Raw genomic sequence first — 11037 nt, forward strand, 5'->3', positions numbered from 1 at the left:
TTAATAAAACTAGGAAACAATACAGGTAAGGCAAATAATCTAGTTTCTAAATCAAGCACCCAAAGTTACCCGTCCCCTCGTGGGTAAAAGTCCATCCATATGGGAATGGCGCAGAGCAAGGCCCCAAAGCCTGCCACAAGTCTAAAGCATCTTCCAGTGGGGACCCACAGAAAAGGGTCACAAACAACCGGACAAGCCTGGAAGGAAAAGAGCAAAATCAACATCAAGATAAAAGCTGCCATTGTCACCTCCCCACAGGTCTCACCCACGTCTGTGTCACCCAGTCCACAACCCAAAGACAAGCGCAGTTTCTTCACGTGTCTCTAGGCTCCATGCGCCTCCTCCAGGTCTCCTGGCTCCATCCTGCTTCCTTCCTTCCTCAGTCTCTTCTTGCAGCTTCTCCTCTTCCTGCTCAGCTCCACCCTTCCTTGGGTGGGGCAGGGAACCTCCCCCTTTCCTGGGGACCACCCTGTTACAATGACATTTGTCTTCCTAGTCCTATTTCCAAAGTCTCAGAGTGATATCTTTCCCCAGCGTCCTTTGGACATGGAGTCTCAGTCATCTCAGTGTATTCATCTCTCCGATTCAGCCTGACCACTTGGGAGAGACGGTCTGAAAGTCAACCTGGCTGAAGAACGTTCTGTAAGGACTTGCGACTTGCAGGGTTTTCACAATGGTCCCAAATGGAAAGCATCTCAAACTGCATTGGGAGAAGGACTTAGACAATCATGACAGGAGGAGCTGGGAGATACAGAATGACATAGCCATGCTTGCTTCCAAGGGTTTGCAAAATGCAAAAGAGCTCCCTGCCCCTTCTGAATTGGATTGGTCTCCAATTGGCATCTTGGACAACAAAGGGGACAGCACTGTTTCCACAACACCTTCCACAGGAAATGACAAATATGGCAACAGGAAATTCACCCGCTGAGTTGCTTTTTGCAATGCAAAAATTACAACAGGATATTCAATGGATGAGTCACTTTTTGCAATGAAAAAATTACAACAGGATATTCAACGGATGAGTCACTTTTTGCAATGAAAAAATTACAACAGTATATTCAACGGATGAGTCACTTTTTGCAATGAAACAAATGCCAGTACAAAATTCACACTAGTTGACCCTCTCTTATATAAGCGTCAGGCGAGGGCGGATGTGCCAGACCTCAGATCTATGCTCGGAGCTTAATTACTTAACCATCTACCTCCCTGAGCCACCAGAGCTGCCCCGGGGTCGCTGAGGATTTCGGCACTATTGAACTGGTCTCTACCAGGCCCGACTACGACCTTACTCACAACTTCCCTCACAAAATTTACAAGATTTACAAGATTTACAAAATTTACAAAATTTACAAGATTTACAAGATTTACAAGATTTACAAGATTTACAAGATTTACAAGATTTACAAAATTTACAAAACGCTGATTTACAAAATTTACAAAACGCCATTTCCAGTTTTCCTAACCGCTGCCAGAGTGCAGGCTGTGTGTTGCAAGTAAGTGGCTTCAGAGCTTCCGCTGAGCTTCTGCTCGCTGTAACCCTTTCTACCAGATGGAGGCTGTTGTTACCACTGCCCTAGAGGTTCAGCTATTGAACCTCTTGCTACCAGAGTGGACGGTGTTACCCCTGTCTTTAGGGGCTCTGCTACTATTTAATCTGTCTCTACCAAACTGGAGGAGGTCACACGTTGCTTTAGGGCTGCAGCTAGCTCTCAACCTCTTTCCATTACACTGGTGGGTGTCACCAGTCGCTTTAGGGCTGCAGCTATCATTTACCCTCTGTCTGACAGACTGGAGGAGGTCCCACGTGACTTTAAGGCTTCTGCTAACATTTGAACTGTCAGTTTTAGACTGGTGGACGTCACAAGCCTCTTTAGTGGTCGAGCTGTCTTTAAACCCCGCTCTGACAGACGGGAGCATGTCCCAAGTTGCTTTCAGGATTCTGCTACTAGGGAACCTGTCACTCCCAGTCTGGAGTCTGTTCCAAATTGCTTTAAAGATTCATCTACTATGTAACCTGGCTCTACCAGTCTGGATGATGTCACAAGAGTCTTTAGAGGTTTAGCTATCTTGAAACCTCTCTCTAGAAGACTCCACGATGTTACCAGGTGCTTTAGAGGTTCCGCTCATTTATCACCTTTTCTCCCTACCCGCATTGGTCATTAGAGAGCCCAGGCTTTTTATTGAACCTCTCCTCTCGCTCCCAGACTGGATGTTTGGTTGGGGTTTTTCATATTTTCAACTTTTTTATGGAACCTCTCCTGACCATAATGGATGTTTGTTGTAGATTGTTTTTCATTGGTCCACTATTTTTTTAAACTCTATCAGAACAAGTGATTTCAGTTTCTCATAGTATCAGCTATTTTTTTTTTTTTTTTACCGTCTAACCGATTGGATATTAAAAAAAAAAAAAAAACACACAAAACGTCTCTTGCCTGTTTTTTTAGAGAAGGTGACAAGTTATTTTAGTGGTTCCGCTATTTTTTTAACCTCTCACTGCCATTTTGGATGTTTTACTTGTCCAGCCAATAATTCCACAGAAAATCTTATTAAACTAATGAATCAACTTAGCAAAGTGGCAGGATACAGAATCAACACACAAAAGTGAGCGGCCTTCCTATACACAAACAAATCTGAAGAAGAAGAAATCAAGAAAACCATCCTTTTCATTATTGAAACAAACAGCGAATGCGGCTGCAGTGGCTGCTGAGGGGTGGCGGGGGGGAGGCATGGGCAGAGCCGCTTGACTTCGGGGTGCGAGCGAGGATGTGCGGGCGGGAGGCCACGGGCAGGCTGATGGGGGCGGGCAGGAGCACCCTGTGAAATGGGGTGAAGATGCCAGCCAGCCTGGGCGGGGACCTGGGCTGGGAGAAGGGCCTATGCAGCCGGCTGGCCTGGAGGCTGGGCTGGGGTGGGGGGCTCGGGGCGGAGCCAGGGACACCCCACCGAGCCTGCGGGCATGGGAGGGGCGAGGGGGAGAGGCGAGGGCAGAGTGAAGTTTGGGGTACAGGGGATCTTTGAAGTGAGAAGCTGGGGGAAGGCGAAGTGAAAGGGTCGGAGACGAAAAGGGGAGGCTGTGGAAGGTGGGGGGACAGGCAGCAGGAAGGTCGGGGTAAGTGAAGGGAAGGTGAGGGGTGAGGAGCTCAGAGAGGACAAGATGGTCGGTGGGGCGAATAGGGGATCCCGCTGGGGTTCCGGGTCGAGTGCAAACCTGAGCGTGTTTGGAAATTGGGAGACTTGGGGGCGAAGGAGACTTAGGGCCCCCCTCCCGCCTCGGAGACGGGGAGGCATGTCCGGGGCGTGGGACCCCAGGCTGGTGAGGTTGGCCTTGTTGCAGCAGCTCCGGGCTGTCTAGGGTATCAAGGTGGAGGGCGGCCGTGGCCTGAGCGATCGCAGGAGACACGAAGCCGCAGCCACGGAAATAGTGGGTAAAATATTTGGAGTGCCTTTTAATGCGTTGCCCCATTCTGCTGTACCTGAATATGGACACATTCCAAGCTTTCTTACGGATGCTTGCACATCTTTAGAAGAGCATATTCACACAGAAGGACGTTTTAGGAAATCAGGATCTGTTACTCGTCTAAAAGTACTAAAGAATAAATTGGATCATGGTGAGAGCTGCCTGTCTTCTGCACCTCCTTGTGATATTGCAGGACTTCTTAAACAGTTTTTTAGGGAATTGCCAGAGCCTCTTCTCCCAGCTGATTTACATGAAGCACTTTTCAAAGCACAACAGTTAGGTACAGAGGAAAAGAATAAAGCTACGTTACTGATCTCCTGTCTTATGGCTGACCACACAATTGATGTATTAATATATTTCTTTAACTTTCTCAGGAATGTTTCTCTTAGATCTAGTGAGAATAAGATGGATAGCAGCAATCTTGCCGTTATATTTGCACCAAACCTTCTTCAAACAAGTGAAGTACATGGAAAGATGTCTGCTAACACAGAAAAAAAGCTACGATTACAGGCTGCAGTAGTACAGACTCTTATTGATTATGCATCAGATATTGGCCATGTTCCAGATTTTATCCTGGAAAAGATACCGGCTATGTTGGGTATTGATGGTCTCTGTGCTACTCCATCACTGGAAGGCCTTGAAGAAGCTGAATGTGAAACTCCTGGTGACTGTAAGAGAAAGCAAAGACAGAGTGTAGGAGATTTTGTTAGTGGAGCATTGAATAAACTTATATCTAACAGAACACCCTCTGTTACACCTCAGCAGGAAAGATTCACCCAGGTATCTGTATCACCAGTGATTCTTACACCAAATGCTAAGCGTAAACAGCCAGTAGAGTCTTCTCATGGTTTCTCAAGTAAGAAAAGGAAACCCATCAAGCACAATTTCAACTTTGAATTATTGCCAAGTAATCTCTTCAGTAGCAATTCTACTCCAGTATCAGTTCACTTTGATACAAGCTCAGAAGGGTCATCTCAATGCTCACTCTCTCCTATAGTCATCGGTGGAAACCATTTGATCAGTACAGGTGTGCTAAGGCGAAGTAAAAGGATTGCAAATAAAAAAGTTTGCAGGGTAGAATCAGGAAAAACAGGCTGCTTCTCTCCTAAAGTCAGTCGTAAAGAAAAGGTTCGAAGATCTCTTCGTTTGAAATTTCGTCTGGGGAGAAGTAGCAAAGATGTAAATGAGTGTTCTGGTATCAAGAGACATGAAAATGTTGGTCGACGACTTGCAGATCAACAAAATTTAAAAAATAGAATTGAATGTGTAAAAACCGGTCTACTTTTTAGCCCAGATATTGATGAACGATTAACAAAGAAAGATTCAAAAAAGATCAGTAAGTCTGAGGAAAACTTACTAACTCCAGAGCAACTTTATGGAACAAGTTACCGGATGTCTTGGGCAGGAACTAGTAATTCAAGTTTTCAGGAAATAGATGTAAATAAAGCTTCTCCAGTAGAGGCAAATTGTGACACGGAGAACTCTTTGGAGCCTGATAGTATGATTGAAAAGTCATCTGTTAGTTCATATGATCTCACTCCTAATATATTCAATAAGCATAATAACAATTAACTGGAGGCTCTCTTAGTGGGGAAGGAAATAACTTGACCACGGAGACTTTGGAGAAAATTCAGAAAGCATTTTCTGAATCTGGAAGTGATCTTCATACATTGATAAATCATAGGGAGTCATCAATAACTAATGTAGGGCAAGTAAAATTAAATGAAACCTGTTCTATAGAATATAGCCCAGAGAAAAATTTATTTGAAACTAATGATTTGCCTGTTATAGAATCAAATGAATGCCATACTAGCACACATGAAAATAGTTTTTCAGAAGGAGATTTATCATTACATCAGACTCAAAAACTAGATGGAGAAACAATTATGAAATGTTACCCAACTCAGATGAATATGGAAAATGACAATAGCATTCATGCAGCTAGACCAAAAGATAATTTAAGCAAGCAAGAATGGCCTGTCGATGAACAAATGAAACAGCAGTCCCCAGCAGATAAACTAAATCCTACATGAAAGAAGACTGAGGATATAATTGAAGAGAACTTTCTGCAATGTGCAGCTTCTAGGGAGGATGAGGATGCAGCTAAGACCGCTTCTGTAGAGCAGATTACATGTAACAGAACCAACTTGTCAAAACCTAGGCTTGTGAGAATTGTTAAACAGCAGTCATTGATGGAAAGAGGGGATAAAACGGTTTCTGAAAGTTTACGAGTGACAGAGCATGGTAAGGTTTCAGACCATATACAGTGGTTTAACAAGCTTTCTTTAAATGAACCAAATAGGACAAAGGTTAAGTCACCCCTTAAGTTTCAACATACACCTGTCCGTCTGTCTGTCAGAAGAATTAATTCTTTGTTGGAGTATAACAGACAGCCAGTGAGGCGTAAATTGACAAGTCTCGGTGATGCTGCTTCTCCCCTGGTTAAAGCAGTAAGCTGTGATAGTGCTCTTCCCTCTTGCGTAGAAAGTGCTTCAAAAGATTCCTCCAAGTCAAGCCCTAAAGAACAGAAGACTACATCATATGAACTGTCAAATGTTGATTCAATTTCAAAATCGAGCATGGACTTGACTTCTAACTCTTTCTCAAAGATGAAGAGACACCCAGACTCCATGAATGCTACTCTTGGGTCTACCAGAGTTTGTAAACAAGAAGTGATAACTGATGGTCAAGTTAAGTTTCCCTTGGATGATCTGACAAATCTCAAAAAACTGAGGTTATATTTTACCTTTTTAAAGGAATTATTGACTGGGTTTATAGAAATTTATTTTTGAAAATTAAGAATTTATTTTTTAAGTGTGGTAGGAAGAGTGGAATGAGTTTTGCCTATTTGCTGTTATTTCTCCTAAATCAGACTAAATTTTTTTTGTTTTGATTTGTTTTTTTAAGATTGACTTATTTATTTATAAAAGCACTGGGTACAGTGTACAGTCAGAAGCGTGGGAGGGTGAGAGAATTCACCAGAGCCAGAGCGGGGAGCAGAGCAGGCAGAAGGACCGAAGTACACTGCTGAGGGGAGCAGCGGGCGACAGGAGAGGTCTGCACGCCATGTGGGACCCTCCTCTGGTGGCCGGGGAGTAGCCGGGGATCGAACTGGCACTGCAGAGGCTACGGGCAGCTTCGCAAGCCAGCGCTCAACCGCTGCGCCACCGGGGAGGCCCTAAATCAGACTAAGTTTCTCCGAGAAATTTCCCGCATATAATTGGAAGAGATAAAACCCAGCAAATCTCATTTCTTGAGTTACATTAATGGTTTTTACCAGAATCCCCAGAAATTAATTAGCTTCAATAGCCTCAATTCTTTATTCCTATTCGGGGCAGAGAAATCAAGTTTTTATTGCCTGTAGAAGCGTGCACTACATTCACTTGAATATTTGACCGAAGCAGAAGAATGACTCAAGCGTTGTGTTCATGGAATATGAAGCTGCAGAAGGAACTGATGACTTTTAAGCCATATTACGTTTTTAAAGTTAATTTGCACAAATACATTTGCATCTGTTTTGTCCAAAGGAGAATTTTAAATTATTTAAGGAGGAATAATAAAATGAAAAATTTTAATAAGGTGATTTCTTATATGCAGATGTTTGATTTTAAAATGTGTAACAGTGATGCATCTATGTACATTTAACCTGGATTCTTAAGCTTTAGTGTCTTATAAAAGCCCATGATGATTTTGTCTTGTGTGTAATGTTATTTATTTAGCATAGACATTAAAAGAAACTTTATGGAAAGCAAAAAAAAAAAAAAAGAAACAAACAAACAAACAAACCAACAAAAATCCAATACTTGGGAATAAGGCTGACACAACAGGTAAAGGCTCTATACAAAACACATTATAAAAGATTATGAAAAGAGGGCCTCCCCGGTGGTGCGGCAGTTGAGCACTGGGTTGCAAAGCTGCCCCGCAGCCTCTGCAGCGCTGGTTCGATTCCCTGGCTGCCGGTTTGATCCCACATGGCGAGCAGACCTCTCCTGCTGCCCGCTGCTCCCCTCAACAGTGTATTTCAACGATATGCCTGTTCTGTTCCCCGCTCTGGTTCTGGTGAATTCTCTCACCCTCCTGTGCTTCTGACTGTACCCAGTGCTTGTATAAATCAATAATAAAATAAATCTTACAAAAAAAAAGATTATGAAAAGAAATTGGGAGAAGGACTTAGAAAATCATGACACAAGGAGCTGGAAGATACATCATAAAATACCCATGCTTACGTCCAAGTGTTTGGAAAAGGGAAAAGAGTTATCTGCCCCATCTTATTAGGATTTGTCTCTAATTTTCATCTTTTACAACAACGTGAATAGCACTGTTTCAATACCTTTGATATGAAATGAAAAAACATTTCAACACAAAATTCACACTATTAGTTGTTTGTTGCAAATGAAAAAAATTCCAATACAAAATTTACATGAGTTGTTTGATGGAAATGAAAAAATTTCAATACAAATTCACTCGACCAAACGTTTGTTGCAAATGAAAAAATTTCAATACAAAAATCACAGGACGAGTTGATTGTTGCAAATGGAAAATTTCAATACAAAATTCACACGACTTGTTTGTTGCAAATGAAAAAATTTAAATACAAAATTCAGACTATGAGCTGTTTGTTGCAAATGAATAAAATTCCAATAAAAAATTCGCACAACGAGTTGACTCTCTCTCATCCAAGAGTCAGGCGAGGGAGGGTGAGAGAATTCACCCTCAGTTCCCCTCACCGTGTATATCAACGATCTGCCTCTTCTGTTCCCCGATCTGGCTCTGGTGATTTCTCACCCTCCTGTGCTTCTGACTGTACCCAGTGCTTCTATAAATTAATAATATAATGAATATTTTAAAAAAAAGATTATGAAAAGAAATAGAAGAGGACACAAAGAAATGGAACCACATCCATTTGAACCTACTCTCTACCAGATTTGCTACTTGAGAATTCCAGCCTGACCATGGTTATTTATTGTACCATTTCTTTGGATATATTTATCTATATTTGTAAGCCAGAGACATCCTGCAGGGGGGGAGGAGCGAGGAGCTCAGGGGACTGAGGTGATGGTGCACGGGGGCATTGGTGAAGGAAACTCTGCGTGCTCCACCTGAGGTGGGGGAAAGCAATCATTGCTTACAAAGGAACAATGATGACAAACCCATAAAAAGAAAATACAATAAAAAGAAAACAAAAGGACAACAGCTCTCCTGTGTTTATTGCGGCCCGATCTAGGATAGTTAAGCCATGGAAACAACACAAATGCCCCCAAGAGATGACTGCATCAAGGAGTTAGGATGCACACGATGGAATATTACTCAGCCATCAGAAGGGAGATAGTCATGCCATTCGCAGCAACATGGATGGCACTGGAAAAGGATGATGCTCAGTGAAATAAGCCAGAAGAGAAGAGAAAAAGGTGAGAAGATTTCACTGATGGCAAGAAATGTAGGGAAACCCAACAAGGGATCAGGACACAAAGTAACTACAATAAATTAAAACTCAAAACCAACAGGCAACCCTAGACCCGAGACATTCTGTAGGGGAGGCGGAGCCAGAGGGATGAGGATAAGGGTGGGAAGAGCACAAGGGTCTATGGTGACTGGGCATGGGCGCCTTGGTGGTGGGCATTTCATAGGGAGGTCACACATTGTACAAAAATGAAGGATGGGGTAATAAATAGATTGCTGAAAACATAAGCTCCAGCTATCATTGTACCACCTCTCTCTACAGATTGGATCTGCCAAGTCATTTTGAGAATTCCGCTGTTTTTTTAACCTCTCTCTATCATATTGGATGTTTTACAGGTCCAGCCAAAAACTCCACAGAAAATCTTATTAAACTAATCAATCCATTTAGCAAAGTAGCAATATACAGAATCAACACACAAAAATGAGCGGCCTTCCTATACACAAACAAATCTGAAGAAGGAGAAATCAAGAAAACCATCCCTTTTATTATTGAAACAAACAAACCAACGAACAAAAAAAATCAAATACTTGGGAATAAGCCTGACACAACAGGTGAAGGATCTATACAAAACACATTATAAAAGATTGTGAAAGGAAACAGAAGAAGACACCAAGAAATGGAACCACATCCATTTTAACCTCCTCTCTACCAGATTGGGTACTTGAGAATTCTGGCTTGACTATGGTTATTTATTGTACTATTTCTTTGGATATAATGATATATTTTAAGAAAACCAGAGACATCCTTGAAGGGGGGAGGAGGGAGGAGCACAGGGGACCGAGGTGATGGTGCTCGGGTGTACTGGTGAAGGAAACTATGGGGGCTACACCTGAGGTGGGGGAAAGCAACCATTGTTTAAAAATGATCAATGATGCCTGAAAAATACATAAAAAGAAAATTAAATAAAACCAAAACAAAAGGACACCTGCGCTCCTGTGTTTATTGCGGCACTTTCTAGGATAGGTAAGCCATGGTAACAGCACCAATGCCCCCAAGAGATGACTGCATCAAGGAGCTAGGATGCACACGATGGAATATTACTCAGCCATCAGAAGGGAGATAGTCATGCCATTCGCAGCAACATGGATGGCACTGGAAAGGATTATGCTCAGGGAAATAAGCCAGAAGACAAAAGAAAAATGTCAGAAGGTTTCACTTATAGGAAGAAATGTAGGGAAACCCAACGAGGGATCAGGACACAAAGTAACTACAATAAATTAGAACTCAAAACCAACAGGCAACCCCAGACCCGAGACATTCTATAGGGGAGGCGGAGCCAGAGGGATGAGGATAAGGGTGGGAAGAGCACAAGGGTCTATGGTGACTGCGCATGGGCGCGTTGGTGGTGGGCATTTCACAGGGAGGTCACACACTGTACAAAAATGAAGGATGGGCTAATAAATAGATTGCTGAAAACATAAGCTCCAGCTATCATTGTACCACCTCCCTTACAGATTGGATCTGTCAAGTCATTTTGACAGTTTCCCCTGTTTTACCTTAGGAATAAAATATATTCTCTTTGCCCCTGGGATTAGACACATGCGCTCTTTTGAGCCTCTGGAAAAAAGAGGATATACGATAGAGAACTCATGAGAACAAAGAGCCTGGGAAATAGCAGGCGTCGACTCCACCAGGAGAGAGTGCGTTGTCCTTTGAGTTTCTGGAGCAACATAGAAAAAGAGCTCAGCTTCTCTCTCCATGAGATAGTTTAGGAAACACAAACTCCAGGATGTGTGCCACATATCAGACCCAACAGCTCACTATTTCTGGAAGACGCACTCTGTTCCGCATGGTAAATTGCCCCTGATGTCACTTTGGAAGAAACGAAACTAAAAGAAGGTTCATGAGAGGGGCCATTCCTAGGCAAGACATTTGTCTTCCTAGTCCTTTTCCAAAGTTTCAGAGTGACACTTTCACCCAGAGTCCTTTGGACATGAAGTCTCAGTCATCTCAGTGTATTCACCTCTCCGATTCAGCCTGACCACTTGGGAGAGACGGTCTGAAAGTCAACCTGGCTGAAGAACGTTCTGTAAGGACTTGAGACTTGCAGGGTTTTCACAATGGTCCGAAATGGAAAGCATCTCAAACTGCATTGGGAGAAGGACTTAGACAATCATGA

The 11037-nt window shown here is 42.8% G+C and overlaps 1 protein-coding gene across 1 annotated transcript; it reads left to right on the plus strand.

The window, feature by feature from the left end:
* Nucleotides 1-3010: 3010 nt before the first annotated feature.
* On the plus strand, nucleotides 3011-4197 carry ARHGAP11B (Rho GTPase activating protein 11B). The gene is given in 2 exon segments (XM_037522560.2): nucleotides 3011-3967; nucleotides 4023-4197. Coding segments are annotated over 2 exon segments (945 nt in total). The 5' UTR covers nucleotides 3011-3154; the 3' UTR covers nucleotides 4155-4197.
* The last annotated feature ends 6840 nt before the right edge of the window (nucleotides 4198-11037 follow it).

Source organism: Talpa occidentalis, unplaced genomic scaffold, assembly GCF_014898055.3.
Source record: "Talpa occidentalis isolate TD23 unplaced genomic scaffold, MPIMG_talOcc4v2.1 talOcc4.3, whole genome shotgun sequence".
Lineage (NCBI taxonomy): Eukaryota > Metazoa > Chordata > Mammalia > Eulipotyphla > Talpidae > Talpa > Talpa occidentalis.